The sequence below is a fragment of the Pristis pectinata genome, chromosome 8 (assembly GCF_009764475.1).
Source record: "Pristis pectinata isolate sPriPec2 chromosome 8, sPriPec2.1.pri, whole genome shotgun sequence".
NCBI lineage: Eukaryota > Metazoa > Chordata > Chondrichthyes > Rhinopristiformes > Pristidae > Pristis > Pristis pectinata.
Genome location: NC_067412.1, coordinates 102,306,550 through 102,322,975, shown reverse-complemented (window position 1 = coordinate 102,322,975; position 16,426 = coordinate 102,306,550). Strand labels below are relative to the sequence as shown.

General features: G+C 43.2%; 1 protein-coding gene across 2 annotated transcripts in view; it reads left to right on the top strand.

Moving 5' to 3' along the window:
- Positions 1–16,426, top strand: part of ints6l (integrator complex subunit 6 like) — a 115,836-nt gene that overhangs the window by 88,331 nt on the left and 11,079 nt on the right. For both annotated transcript variants that reach the window (XM_052020931.1, XM_052020930.1), the window contains 3 exons: positions 7,962–8,104; positions 10,186–10,414; positions 12,701–13,105. In XM_052020931.1, the coding sequence (XP_051876891.1) occupies positions 7,962–8,104; positions 10,186–10,414; positions 12,701–13,105 (777 nt within the window). The remainder of the gene's footprint in view (positions 1–7,961; positions 8,105–10,185; positions 10,415–12,700; positions 13,106–16,426) is intronic.

The window sequence follows — 16,426 nt, the reverse complement described above, 5'->3', positions numbered from 1 at the left end:
TAGTGGTTAGTGTAACTCTATTACAGCGCCAGTGACCCGCGTTCAATTCTGGCCACTTTCTGGAAGGAGTTTGTACGTTCTCCCCATGACTGCGTGGGTTTCCTCTGAGTGCTCAGGTTTCCTCCCACATTCCAAAGATGTACAGGTTAGGAAGTTGTGGGCATGCTATGTTGGCGCTGGAAGCGTGGCGACACTTGCGGGCTGTCCCCAGAACACTCTACGCAAAGATGCTTTTCACAGTGTGTTTCGATGTACACGTGACTAATAAAGAAATCTTAATCTTAACTGGTGCGCTGTGAGGCTGAATGTAGTTTTAGTTCACATGGAAGTTCCCTTTAGATGAAATCTTCTAAGGTTGGCATAAAAAGGCAGCCAAAGCTGGAAATGCTCTGATGCAATCAGTCAACTAAGGGTAGAAGCAGGGTAGGCCGGTCCAACCACTGGATAGTGGAGCATGCTGATGGCATTGGCCAAGCCAAGCAGGGAATACACCAGGATTGGTCTCACAGCTGTATTGTTCAGCTGCTGAAAGGAGTTTTGGAAATGTTCAGTTTCATTGCTTTGTTTTTAAGTAAAGCCACTATTAGGATACTTAAAGTAAAGAACAGAGTATAGTTTCAGATCTGCTTTTGTAACAGGATATTTAATCTGTCTAATTTCACCACAGTGATTAAATTACTAGACTAGTAATTCACCATCAAACTCACAGACAAGGGTGGTGCTGTTGTAGTCTGGCGGACTGACGTCTACCTTGCAGAGGCCAGGCGGCAGCTCTCAGACACCTCTTACCTACCCCTGGACCAGGACCTCACTAACGATCATCAGGCCATTATCTCCTGTACCATCACAGACTTCACCTGTGGAGATCTCCCCTCCACAGCCTCCAAACTTGTTGTTCCCCAACTCTGCACTGCCTGTTTCTACCATCTGCCCATCAAAACTTCCCCCCTCTTTTTCACCCTGCCCCTGCAAAAGTCTGGATCCACCTATCACCTGCCAGCTCTTGCTCCATCCCTTCCCTCCACATTCTTATATTGGCTATCTCCCCTCTTCCCTTCAGTTCAGACGAAGGGTCTCGACCCAAAATGTCAACTGTCCACTTTCCTGCATAGATGCTGTCTGACCCACTGAGTTCCTCCAGCATCTTGTGTTGCTAGTAATCCAGAGTAACAATCTGGACCTATAAATTTAAATCCCACCACTAGCTAGGAAATTCAAAATCAGTCAATTAAGTAACCTGGAGTTAAAATAAAGTCAGTGTTTGTAAAAGTGTCATGTAACTGTTATAAAAACTAGAGCTGTCATTTAATCATTGTTAAAGTGCAGTCTGTGTGGAGAGAAATTATTGTTATTGCATCTGTTACTATGTCATAGTCCTCCATATTTGCTATCTAATTTCTTTAATGAATTTAATTCCTTTAAATGAATCTATTCTGTAAGTATTCTGGGCTAGCAGTTGGTTAGAGTTAATCACACTCATTAATGTTAAAACAAGCTTGTTTTCTCTCTTCTCCAGTTCTGACTACAGGTCTTCAGCCTGAAGCATTAACTCAGTTTCTCTTTCCACAGATGCTGCCGGACCTGCTGAGTGTTTCCAGCATTTTCTGTTTCCCTTTCAGCTTTTTCTGCTCCAGGGAGAGCAACCCCAGCTCCAATCTAACCACTCAGTTGAAAGCCTTCATTCCTAGAACTATCTAGGACCTTCGCATTTTTCGTAAGGTCAGGTGACTGGGATGCAGTGTTCAATGCAGGTTCAACATAACTTCACTGATTTTCACTTTGCTTCCATTTATGAATCTTGTCTGCTTTACTAACCACGCTGTCAAGATCATTTGAACAGAAATTGCGGGAAATACTCAGCATGTCATGCAGCATCTCTGTCAACGTGTCCTGCTGCTTAAGTATTTAGGTGTGTATGTACCTTGATCTTTCTGTCTCTGCAACACTGTTTAGTGCTACTATTTAGTCTCCACTAGGTCAGAACTTCCATCCCAATGCCAGGACTTCCTCTGGAAGCCTAATTTCTGTAGTTAGCTCCAGCCTAAGCTGGTGGTTGTATATTTTGCCCAGCATTTGCCAGTTGCAGTTGTAGATAGGGAAGAAGGTTGTCTAGGGAAACAGATGAGGACATGTATCAGCTGGAAAGTTGAGCAGACTGATAGCAGATGGAATTTAATCCAGACAAGTGTAAGGAGGTGCACTTTGAAGTCACATTCTGGTAGGGTAAATGGCATAGATCTTGGGCATGTTGATGTACAGAGAGACCTTGGGGGTACGTCCATGTCTCCCTGAAAATAGAGGCAAAGGTAGATAGGCTAGTGAAGAAGACATCTGCTATGCTTGCCTTCATAAGCCAAAGGCACTAAGTATAAGAGTTGGGATGTCAAGTTGCAGCTGTAAAAAACACTGATTAGACCAAGTATTGTGTGCAGTTCTGGTCTCCACGCTACAGGAAAGATGTGGTAAAATTAGAGAGTGGAGAATAGATTCACCAGGGTGTTGCTTGGAATGGAGGGCTGTGAGATTGGATAGGCTGGGTTTATTTTTGGAGACACGAGACTGCAGATGCTGGAAGCTGGAGCAAAAAGCAAAATGCTGGAGGAACTCAGTGGGTCAGGCAGCATCTGTGTCGGGAAGTGGACAGCTGACGTTTTGGGTTGAGACCCTTCATCTGAACTGGTTTATAAAATTGTGTGGGGCATAGATAGGACAGATGGCTGGAGCCTTCTTTCTCAAAGCAGGGAGTTTAGAACTAGAGGGCACAGCTTTAAGGGGAGAAGTTTAAATGTGGTCTGAGGGATGTTTTTCACACAGAATGGTGGTTATCGAGAACGAGCTGCCAGGGGAGGTGTTGGAGGTAGATACAGTTACTAAGTTTAAAAGGCATTTGGACAGCCACTTGGTTAGGAAAGGTATAAAAGGATACGAGCCTAATGCAAGCCAATGGGATTAGCATCAGGATCAGCATAGACGAGGTGGGCCGAATAGGCCAGTTTTGGTACTGTACGATTCTGTAGAACTACCTTTGCTGCACTTGGAGTCCAGTAGGGTTCCATGATTTCATGGCCTCCCAATCCTCAGGTAGGGAAATCTGTCTGAGCCTGGATTATTGAATGGGAGACGTTGGCTTTTGTGAGTTATATATCAACTGTATATTATTTTAATTAATTTTGTCTGTGGGTATCCTTTTCAGCTGAAATGTTAAAGAATATTTTGTCTTTTTAAGTGTACCAGTTGTTACTGAATTTTTGTAAATGTCAGAGTTTCATAAATTTTAAATGGCTTTGATCAAAATGACAGATTTGACAGTTTGAGAACCTAGGGATGCACCTTGCTGCCCATCAAAGCGGTGCTGTGTGTGCAGCAGCTAACCACACCAAGGTAGCCCCTATCTCCACTGGGCTATAATGAAGTGCTGGGATCTGGGCTGCCAGTGGAAGACTGCATAAAGACCAATCTGGAGCCCACATGAACCTGTGATTCTGCCCCAATGCCCTTCCTTATTCTTTCTGCCAAAATTTCTCTGTTCTAAATTTAGATTGACAGTTTAAACTTTGGAATCAAAAACACAATTTCTAAATTTGTACCAAATTGGAGGGGATAGGTAATATTGAGGAGAATTACAACAAACTGAAAGACCATATTAATAAACTGGTCAGATAATTGTTAAATGAATTCAACACAAGTAAATGTGAACGACCACATTTTGGTAGAAAGAAGAGGAAGCTCACTTTATGTGATAGGGTGCAAATCTGTGTGGAGTCGAGGAACAAATGCATCTCAAGATGGGTGGGAGATATTTAAAAGGTATACAAAATATGCCTCTTATTGTATAGACAGAAGGGACATTGTGTAGGCAGAAGGGATTAGTAGTTTAATTAGTTCAGCACAACATCATGGGCCAAAGTGCCTGTTCCTGTGTTGTGCTGTTCTATGTTCTTTAAAATCGTGAGGGGCACAGATAAAGTGAATGATCAGCCTTTTTCCCAGGGTAGGGGAGTCTAGACGTGGAGGGCGTAGGTTTAAGATGAGAGGGGAAAGATTTAGAGGACCTGAGGGGCAACTTCATACAGAGGGTGGAAGAATATGGACCGAGCTGCTAGAGGTGGGTATAACAGACACGGACAGGTACATAGATAGAAAAGGTTTAGAGGGATATGGGCCAAATGCAGGTAAATGGGACTAGCTCAGGTAGGCAACTTGTTGGGCATGCTGTATGACTCTATGACTTTAATGCCCATCACCAATTAGCACCAGACTGAGTCCAAGATGAGATGTGAATGAGCTTATGGATATCAGCAGTTCTCAGCAATCTATTATGAAATAAGACAAAAATGAAATTTACAAAACACAGAAAATACTGGAAACACTCAGCAAGTTGGGCAAGATCTGTGAAAAGAGAAACAGTTAATGCTTCAGTCTGGGATCCTTCATCAGAATAAATCTGGTGACTCTAAACTCGGCATCCATGAGCTGCTGTAGTGATCCGTAGCAGCGGTACTGTCTTCCACTGCAATATGTAATGTCTGGAGCATTATGCTTCACTGTGCTGTTGCTGTCAAGTCAGAGAATCAAACCTAGTTAATTCAGAAGTGTGAAAGGGTAGGCTGACAGCAAGATTACTTAAAAATGAGGTGTAAAGCTGCAACACATGACTACATGAATTTAAATGGCTTGAAATAAAGCGAAGTGATGCCATAACCAATGAATCAGGTCAAAGCTCTACAGACTTGCCACAACCAATTGTGCATGATAATGGACAGTTTATGGAAGGAGGAAGCTCCAAAAACAATCCCCTTGGTAAATTGGTTTATTATTGTCTCGTGTACCAAGGTACAGTGAAAAACTTGACTAGCATACCATCCATACTGATCAATTCATTACAACAGTGCATTGAGGTGTACAAGGTAAAACAATAACAGAATGCAGAATAAAGTGTTACAGTTACAGAGAAAGTGTAATGCATGGCCATAATGAGGTAGATTGAGGTCAAGAGTCCATCCTCAATAGCAGGGCTCAGCAGGTGAGTACCAAAGATGAGGCTAAAGCTTTTGCAACAGAAAATACCAGAAATCCTGAGTGAATAATCCATCTCTGCTCCTCTGATCCCCATCATCACATCAGCCATACTTCGAGCAGTTCAGAGCTGCTTCCTCAGCTCTAGTGACCCTAGTTCAATCCTGACCTCTGCTGCTGTTGTGTGGAATTTGTATGTTCACTCTGTGACTGTGTGGGTTTCCCCCAGGTGCTCCAGTTTCCTCCCACATCCCAAAGATGTGCAAGTTGATGAGTTAATTGGCCCCTGTAAATTGTAGATAAGTGGTGAATCTGGGGGAAGTTAACAGGAATGTAGGGAGAATAAAAAAGGATTATGGTAAATTGGTCATGATGGCCAATGCAGACTCTGTGCTGAAAGGCCTGTTTCCATGCTGTATGATTCTCTGAAATAGCTGAGACCAGTAGATATAGTAAAGTCTATAGGACCAAGTGTCCCAGTTTTGATGCTGAAGAATTGCACTCCAGACCGAGCAATGCCTCCTGCCAAATTGTTCCTGTACAGTTAAAACACTGGCATCTATGTGGAAAATTGCCCAGGTGTGCCCTACCTTAAATCTAGGATAAATTCAATCTGGTTAATTACCAACCAATTAGTCTATTCTCAATCATCAAAGCAAAAGAAGATATCAATAGTGCTTATCAGGTGGCAGTTAGTGGCTGAGTAACTCTTTCATTGATGCTTAGTTTGGGTTTCACCGGGACCATTTAACTCCATATTTCTTTATTAATTTATTGCAACCATGGGATGAAGGAGTTGAATTCCAGAGGTGTTTGCTTTGTGCATCATTGGCAAAATGCAATCCAGTGAAGTTTCTTTTCAAGATTACTCTGACAACAAAAACAAAAATGTTGGAAAAGCTCAGCAGATCTAGCAGCATCTGCGGAAAGAGAAGCAGTCAACATTTTAGGTCTAATCCTTTGTCAGAACTGGGAGAGAGATGCAAGTTAATTTGGGAAAATATGGGGAAGAGATGTGACATCAAATGTTTTTCTGCATCTTGTCTATTTCCTGCACCTCTGCTTTTACCGCTGCTGGATGGAATGGAATAAGAACAGAGACACGAGTGCAGATGCTGTAATCTGGAGCAAAACAAACTACTTAAGGAACTCGCGAGATTTTCCAGATGCTGGAATCTGGAACAACAAGCACAAAATGCTGGAGGAATTCAGCAGGTCAGGCAGCATCTATGGAGGGAAATAAACAGCCGACGTTTCGGATCGACACCCTTCATCAGGACTACTGACCCTTCATCCCAGTCCTGATGAAGGGTCTTGACCCAAAATGTCAACTGTTTATTTCCCTCCATAGATGCTGCCTGGCCTGCTGAGTTCCTCCAGCATTTTGTGTATATTACTTAAGGAACTCAGTGGGTCAGGCAGCATCTATGGAGGCAGAAGGATGTCAACATTTCAGGTTGAGACCCTGCATCAGAAATAAAAACAGACTTTGCCTGGTCCTTCACTCCACCAGCCTCCACATTCAATGTTTCTCCTTTCATCTTCTCTACTCTGACAGCACCTACCAACCCAAATTATTTGAAGATCTAGAGGTCTATTTGAATAAAACATTCACATGAAGGTTATCAAGAGCCCTTCCACAGGAATTAAGTCCAGCCCATAGACAACTCCACTGCACATGTGAACTCCCATTGGTGTTCAAAAGGGCAGCACAGACTTTTCAGCTCTCAGTGCAAGTAAGAAGTTGCTGTCCACATTTCATTAAATAGACTTTTCTTTACATGAAAGAAACCAGTAAGTTTAAATGCAATTAATTGTTTTAAACAATAGTTTGTGTTTAAATAACTCTTTGAATATCTTTTTAATACTTCCCAGTTACTTTTAATGGTGGTGTCAAAGTTCACCAACATTCAGCTCTACTGTCAGCTTTGATAGCCAGTGAGCTTGAGGACAGGATCTCACTGGTTCTAGAAGCACAATTTTGATCAGAGAGCCTCTGCATTGCACACGCTGAGCTTCCCCGAACAACAGGGATTTGGCCATCTGGTGGAAAAGTGCACCCAGGATCACTCTGGGAGAAAAAGTGCAGTTCGAAGATAGTTGACTATTGATCAAGAACACAGCAGAAGATCTGCCCCAACGCTTGTTAGTTCACAAGGCCATCTAATTGAGAGAAATTAAGGGGATGGTAAAAAGCACCTGATTTACATGGAGAATTCACAATGTTATTGTTTCTGCGGCATTAATCCTGCATCTGCTCTTTGTTTCTTCATTATCTGCATTTGAGAGAAATATTAATTACCCTTGAACTAATATAGCAATGGGATCTCTGACTCTAGGGAATTATCACAAACATCTCTCCTAAACTCTTAAAAATTCCTGCCTCTCTTTTACTGATACAGTGCAGCCTTTTCCCTCCTATCTCAGCATCTGCCACTTGCTGCATCAGCTATAACTCAGCATAAGCAATGATATTCCTAAGGAATTTCGTAGGAAAATTTCCTGATGGATTCATGTAAACAGGGTATCTGCTGGTAATGCAGTTTATTTGGAGAACACAGGAGCCTCCCTGCATTGTTGGGTGTTTAATTATTATGCTGCTAGATGTGCAAAACTAGGTCACCATAAAACAATAACCCAATTTTATCTGATTTTACCCAGTTCTGAAGTTGTTCTTTGAGTTCTAACTCACTTGATTGGGAAGCATTTACATCTGTGTGAAACCAGTGCAGCATGTTAGCACGATAGGTGGCAGGATAATTTGGTGTGCATCAACTGACAAAATGCTGCAGATCTAATTAAACGCTCGTCATGAGAATGAATTTAAACAAAATGAGTTATTTTATGTTCACTCTAGGATGTAGCAATCAAATGTTTATAATTATAACTAACACATGTATTGTAGCTATGCAAGTCTGTAGCAGTTAATGCCACCTTTATTTCAGATTATCTGCACAGTATTCCTGTGGCACAGATGGGCAACTATCAAGAATACCTGAAACTTATGCCCCCGCCTCTTCGTGAGATTGACCCAGACCAACCTAAGCGACTCCACACATTCGGGAATCCTTTCAAGCAGGACAAGAAGGTAGGTTGCTGAATAGGTCACCAAGTTCTTTAAGTATTAGATGATTCTAGTTAGATGGAGCAAGCTTTCGGGCATGGGATGTGAAATTGTAGTGCTAAATACTCTAACCAAGTTCAAACAACAAAATAGCAAACATGGGCTGAGATCCTTTCAAATTTCGGACTGACCATAGCATTTTGATATCTTGTTTGCGATAGCTTGTTCTTAGCAGTGACCACAAACTGTTCAGAATGTTCGATAGCACCAAATGCCCAGTCACTAGAATTAGTCTGTTGAAGACTGGGAATAAGGCCAGTGAAAACTGAGAGTGGTGGCAAGATGGCTAAAGGTTATACCACAGATGGAGGGAATTGATGGAATACTTGGTGGTCCAGATTGTAATAGGAAAGTTTGTAGATGAGACCCCAAATCAGTGTTTGAATTTCACATTAAAACAAACACTCCCTGGCTCAGAATTCCCTTGCAACATTTGTGTGCTGGCTGCTTGAATTTCTGTGAAATCATTTCATTAAAGAGATTAGGGTGCCTACCATGAGGATCACAAGATTCACTATTTTTCTTCAGGTCCTCCATCTGTCTGACAACTAAAGCAAAAGAGGCAGATTATGTTGCATATCTGTGCACCACTCTGATCTTTACTTGTACATGTTTGGCTCTTGGGTGGTGCAGGCTACTCATAAGAACATTACAGCATAGGGCAGGCCCTTTGGCCCACCATGTTGTGCTGAACCAATTAAACCAATGACTCATAATTAATCTAATCCCTCTTTCTCACATATTGACCATATTCTTCCTCCTCTGCAATTCATGTACCTATCTAAGAGTTTCTTAAATGTTCCCATGCTATCTGCCTCTACCACCACCCCTGGCAGTGTATTCCAGGCACCCACCACTCTGTGTGTGTGTGTGTGTGTGTGGGGGGGGGGGGGGCGCAAGGGGGAGAACTTGCCCCACACATCTCCTTTGTACTCTTTTCCCCTCTCACCTTAAATACATGCCCTCTAGCACTAGACGCTTCAACACTGGGATAAAGATACTGGCTGTCTTTTCTATGTATGCCTCGCATATTTTTCTAAACTTCTATCAGGTCTCCCTTCGGCCTCCGCCGCACTAGAGAAAACAGCCCCATCTTGTCCAACCTCTCCTCATAGCACGTGTCCTCCAGACCAGGCAGCATCCTGGTAAACCTCCTCTGCACCCCCTCCAATGCCTCCACATCTTTCCTATAATAAGGCAACCAGAATTTAACATAAAACTCTGAATGTGACTTAACCAGAGTTTTATAAAGCCATTACATAACTTCCTGGCTCTTGAACTCAATGTCTCAACTAATGAAGGCAAGCATGCCATACGCTGCCTTTACCACCCTATCAACTTGTGCTGTCACTTTTAGGGAGTGATGTACCTGGACGCCAAGATCCCTCTGTTCATCAGTGCTGTTAAGGATCCTGCCATTAACTGTGTACACTCCCTTCACGTTGGATCTCACAAAGTGCAATACCTCACACTTGCCTGGATTAAACTCCGTCTGCCACTTCTCCTTCCATATCTGCAACAGATCTATATCCTCATCCTTCGGCAATCTTCTATGCCATTCACACCACCAATATACAGATCCCTGTGGATAAGTGGCTCTTCATCTCACAAGGCCTGCATTATTGCCAGTGAAGGCTCCAGGCCTGCAATTGCTGGAGCTTTGGGTCAGCCAACTTGAACTTTAAATCTTTAGTCTCCCAGCATCACATCCTTAAATCCAACAACCACCCTTTCCCACCTGTGGCTGTCCGGCCTCTCAAAGCAGCTGATGCCCCAAAGCATGACCTCCCACCCATTCCTCACCCACCACCTCACGATATAAGAAGCATTTGTCAGCCTGCCGCTGATCTAATGAGCTGATCCAGGTAGCGAGAGGTTTCAGGGTCCATATTTCTACTTCCATCTTTTGGTTTCTGAATAATTTGACATTCTATTAAATACCAGAAGAATGGAGTGAGCATAAACCACGTTGTTCTGTTTAATTTCCATGGAGATCTCATTACCTTCTGTATTTGCTATAATTGTGCTTTGCTTTCTATTATAAGGGAATGATGATCGATGAGGCCGATGAGTTTGTTGCAGGTCCACAGAACAAGGTGAAACGACCTGGAGAACATAACACACCGGGATCGCTGAAGAGAAGACGTAGCATGTCACCATTACTGCGACGGCCTCAAACTCCACCTGTCATCAATCACATTGGAGGAAAGGGACCTCCGGTTGCAGGAGTCCAATCACAGGGCTGTCCTGTAAAGCCTCTAGAAGTACATAATGGTAAAGGCATTTCTATTGCTGCAGTGTTAGAAATCGTGTGCCCAGCCCCTGGTTCCTGCTGTCAGGATTTAGAAATGACCCACATTCAGAGTTGTAGGATGATGGCCATCAATTTTTATGTCATGTCACTGAAATTGTGACGTCTATGAATTCACAGGATCACAGAGCAGGTGTAGCATGGTAGGGGACTATTTAAACCACTAAGTCAGTACCATCTTTATGTAAGAGCAACCCACCAAATCCACTCCCTTGCCCAAATTCTCTCCTTTCAAATACTCTTCCCTTCTTGAATGCTCCAATTGATTCCTTCACCATTACTACACTGGTAGTGGATTATAGGCCTCAACTAATTGTAATGTATAAAATGTCCTCAATTACTTTTTGTTCTTCTGCCCTAACTCTTGACCCCTGGACCATGGGAACAGTTTATCGCTGTGTCTATTCTGTGAATACACTCCATGACTTCAATTGCCTCTATCCAATCTCCCTGCAACCTCCTCTGTTCCAAACCTCAGCACATTCAGTCTATCCATATAACTAAAGTTCTTCATCCCTAGAATAATTGTGGTAAATCTCTTCTCCTTCTCCAAAGCCTTTACATATTTCATAAAATGTGGCCCCTAGGACTGAACATAATATTCCAGTTTCTGAAATATTCCATAATATTTCCATGTGTCTGAACCAGTATTTGAGAAAAGTTTAGAACATAGAACATTACAGCACAGTACAGGCCCTTTGGCCCACAATGTTGTGCTGACATTTTATCCTGCTCCAAGATATATCTAACCCTACCCTCCCACATAGCCCTCCATTTCTCTATCATTCACGTGCCTAAATGTCTTAAATGTCCCTAGTGTATCTTCCCCCTCAACCTCTGCCAGCAATGAGTTCCACGCACCCACCACTCTCTGTATAAAAAAAAACTTACCCCTGACATCTCCCTTGTATCTTCCTCCAGTCACCTTAAAATTATGCCCCCTCATGTTAGCCATTGTTGCCCTGGGAAAAAGTCTCTCACTCTGCACTCGATCTATGCCTCTTATCATCTTGTACACCTCTATCAAGTCACCACTCATCCTCCACTCCAAAGAGAAAAGCCCTAGCTCACTCAACTTATCCTAAGAAGACATGCTCTCCAATTCAGGCAGCATCCTGGTAAATCTCCTCGGCACCCTCTCTAAAGCTTCCACATCCTTCCTATAATGAAGTGACCAGAACTGAACACAACACCCCAACTGTGATCTAACCAGAGTTCTATAGAGCTGCAACATCACCTCGCAGCTCTTGAACTCAATACCCGGACTAATGAAGGCCAACATACCAGACGCCTTCTTGTGTGGCAACTTTGAGGGACCTATGAACGTGGACCCCAAGATCCCTCTGTTCCTCCACACTGCTAAGAGTCCTGGCATTAACCTTGTATTCTGCCTTCAAATTCAATCTCCCAAAGCGTATCACTTCACACTTTACTGGGTTGAACTCCATCTGCCACTTCTCAGCCCAGCTCTGCGTCCTATGAATGTCCTGTTGTAATCTACAGCAACCTTCTACACTATTCACAACAGCACCAACCTTTGTCATCTGCAAACTTACTGACCCACCCTTCCACATCCTCATCCAAGTCATTTATAAAAACCGCAAAGAGCAGGGTTCCCAGAACAGATCCCTGCAGAACACCACTGGTCACCAACCTCCAGGCAGAATACACTCCATCTACCACCACCCTCTGTCTTCTATGGGTGAGCCAATTCTGAATCCACAGCTGTTTTCCTGGATCCCATGCCTCCTGACTATCTGAATGAGCCTTCCATGAGGAACTTTATCAAATGCCTTACTAAAATCCATGTACAGCACTTCCACTGCTCGACCTTCATCAATGTGCTTTGTCACTTCCTCAAAGAATTCAATCAGGCTCGTGAGGCACGACCTGCCCCTCACAAAGCCATGCTGACTGTCCCTATCAGCCTATTCTTCTCCAAATGCCCATAAATCCTGTATCTGAGAATCTTCTCCAGTAATTTGCCCGCCCCATGAACTGATGGTGCTGATGGATTTTTAGATGTTAAAGAAATTGTGTGATGGGATTTAGTGCAGGAAAGTTGCATGGATATAAAAGATTAACAATGATCTTATTGAATAGCAGAGCAAGCAGGAGGGGATGAATAGCCTATTTCTTTCATATTTTATTTTCTTACAACAATGAAGAAATGCTCATTAGTAAATAACATTAAAACTATATATGTTCCTGAAATTATTCAATGGTCTTTATTGTTCTTTCACATTTAGATGCAAACTGTGTTGCAACAGATGAAGTAAGTGCAGAAAAGGACTTGTGGCAACCAGTGGATAAAACAATTGGAGATGTAGTGGAAATGGCTCCAGCCGAAGGACCTGCTTCAACATCTATTCACACGGCACCAGACATGCTGCTGCCCAGTGATTTTCACGCTGTTGCAGAACTCAATCACGTGGCTGACGATGCACTTGATTATAAACTTGGGCTGGATGTTGCAATGAGGGACTCCTTGAAGAGCCCATCTGAGATTGACAATGAAGCAGATGTGACACAGGAAAGCAATTCGGGCATCTCCTTGCCTACCTCTGAAGTAGCGCAAATTCAGCCAGTGGTAGAAGGGAATAATGCAGAGCTCAGGATCAAAGTCATGAAGGAGATTCGCAAGCCAGGGAGAAGTAAGTCTATTTTATAACTGCTCATTAATCTGAGTGCTAATGTGCGAAGCATAGGAAGCTGTATCAACATTTTTTGACCAACATTGTGTATAGTTTTGGTTACCCTGTTATAGGAAAGACGTAATTAAGCTGGAAAGAGTGCAAAACTTTGAGAATTTTGCTAGGACTCAAGGGCCTGAATTATAGGGACAGATTGGGCAAGCTAGGACTTTATTCATTGGAGCGTAGGAGACTGGGGGGTGATCTTGTAGAGCTGTATAAAATCACCAGGGGCATAGATAGGGTGAATGCACACAATCTTTTTCCCAGGGAAAGGGAATCAAAACTAGAGGGCATAGGTTTAAGTGAGAGGGAAAGGTTTAAATGGGACCTGAGTAGCAACTTCACACAGAGGGTAGCTAGTATATGGAACAAGCTGCCAGAGGAAGTGGTTGAGGCAGGTACAATAACAACATTCAAAAGACATTTGGACGGGTACATGGATAGGAAAGGTTTAGGGGGATATGGGACTAGCTTAGATGAGCATCTTGGTCGGCACGGCCATGTTTGGCCAAAGGGACTGTTTTCGGGCTGTATTACTCTGGATCTAACATAGCCTCTATTCGTTTCAACAAAGCATTATATAAGTTGAGGAAAATCCATTAAACAGGGAATTAATGCCAATCAGTTTAATCAAGAAGCTCCTGCAAGCCTACATTAAGTAAATTGTAAAGCAACGGGATCAAAGTGCAGAGGATATCTATTAAAACAATACATACATTGGACTAATTGAAGCATGTGGACAAATCTGCAGAAAAATTTATGCAGCAAAAATTTTGATTCAATTGCATTGAGAAATAGGGAGCAGTGAAAGTACATGTTAAGTCTCTTGAAGTCATCGAGCACTACTGCACATAAACAGGCCCCTTCAGCACATGAGATGATATCTTTATTAGTCACATGTATATCGAAACACACAGTGAAATGCATCTTTGCGTAGATTGTTCTGGGGACAGCCCGCAAGTGTCGCCACGCTTCTGGCGCTAACATAGCATGCCCCATAATTTCCAACCTGTACATCTTTGGAATGTGGGAGGAAACCGGAGCACCTTGAGGAAACCCACACTGTCACCGGGACAACATACAAACTCCTTGTAGACAGCGGCCAGAATTGAACCTGGGTCGCTGGCACTATAATGGCGCTATGGTAACCGCTACACTACGGATGATGGGCCTGGTTTTCTGTCTAGTCCCATCTGCATGCACCTGGACCATAGCCCTCCATACCTCTCTCATCCATGCACCTATCCAAACTTCTCTTAAATGTTACAATTGAACCTGCATTCACCACTTCCGCTGGCAGCTCATTCCACACTCGCATCACCCTCTGAATGAAGAAGTTCCTCCTCAGATTCCCCTTAAATTGGTATTGGTTTATTATTGTCACTTGTACTGAGGTACAGTGAAAACTTGTCTTGCATACCGTTTGTACAGATCAATTCATTACATAGTGCATTGAGGTAGTACAGGGTAAAAACACTAACAGAATACACAGAGTAAAATGTCACAGCTACAAGGAAGTGCATTGCAGGTTGACAATAAGGTACAAGGTCATAACAAGGTAGATTGTGAGGTCAAGAGTCCATCTCATTGTATAAAGGAATTGTTAGTCTTCTAACAGTGGGATAGAAGCTGTCCTTGAGCCTGATGGTATGTGCCCTCAAGTTCCTGTATCTTCTACCTGATGGAAGGGGGGAGAAGAGAAAATGACCGGGTGGGTGGGGTCTTTGATTATGCTGGCTGCTTCACCAAGGCAATGAGAGGTATAGACAGTGTCCATGGAAGGGAGGCTGGTTTCTGTGATGTGCTGGGCTGTGTCCACAACTCTCTTCAGTTTCTTGCAGTCCTGGGCAGAGCAGTTACCATACCAAGGTCCCACATAATAGGTTAATCAAGAAAGTTCGGATGCATGGGGTCAGTGGAGAATTGGCTGTGTGGATCCAGAACTAGTTTGCCCACAGAAGACAGATGGTGTTGGTTGAAGGGACTTATTCAGGCCGGAGACCTGTGAGTAGTGGTGTTCCGCAGGGATCTGTACTGGGATCTCTGCTGTTTGTGACGTACATAAATGACCTAGATGAGTATGTTGATGGGCGGGTTAGTAAGTTTGCAGATGATACCAAGATTGGTGGAGCTGTGAATAGTGTAGAAGACTGGCTACGGATACAGCGTGATATAGATCAGTTGCAGATGTGAGCGGAGAAGTGGCAGATGGAGTTTAACCCGGATAAATGTGAGGTGTTGCACGTTGGTGGGACGAATGTCAAGAGGCCGTGCACCCTGAAGGGCAAGACCCTTATCAGTGTTGAAGAGCAGAGAGACCTTGAGATTGGAGGAAGGTATAAGGGGGACGTCAGAGGCAAGTTTTTTTTACACAGAGAATGGTGGGTGTGTAGAACGCACTGCCAGCAGACATGGGGGCAGATACATTAGGGTCACAAGATAAGATATCTTTATTAGTCACATGTACATCGAAACACACAGCAAATACATCTTTTGTGTCGAGTGTTGTGGGGGCAGCCCACAAGAGTCGCCACACTTCCTGCGCCAACATAGCATGCCCACAACTTCCTACCCCATACGTCTTTAGAATGTGGGAGAAAACCGGAGCACCCGGAGGAAACCCACGCAGACATGGGGAGAACGTACAAGCTCCTTACAGACAGTGGCTGGAATTGAACCCGGGTTGCTGGATCTGCAAAGCGTTATGCTAACCGCTACACTACCATGCCTGCCCTATTTAAGAGACTCTTAAATCAACACATGAATGTTAGAAAAATGGAGGGCTATGTGGGAGGGAAGGGTTCAATAGATCTTTGAGCAGGATAAATGTTGGCACAACATTGTGGGCCGAAGGGCTTGTACTGTGCTGTAATGTTCTATGTTCTGTGGCTTGTTTTCTTCCCATGTGCCTGGGAATGATGTTTATGCAGCTGTATTGTGGTTTAAAAATGTTTTTAAAGCACTAAAAATAGTTTTTTTTGTGTGACAATAGCTTTTTAATTGAAACATTAATTAAACTGAGGTTTAACAAAACTTCAGACACTAATTTTTACAGGAAATATTATTACTTGCTCTGACACAGGATGAAGTCCATCAGTCCATGCTGGCTTCCAACAGAGCAATCCCTTCACTTCCATTCCTCCTCTGTTTATTTCCCTGTAGCTCTGCAACTTATTCTCTCTCACATACCCATCAACTCCCCTTTGATTCTTTTGACACTTGCCTATGCCTAGGAATAATTTACAGTAGCCACTAACCTACCTGCATATCTTGGGGTCT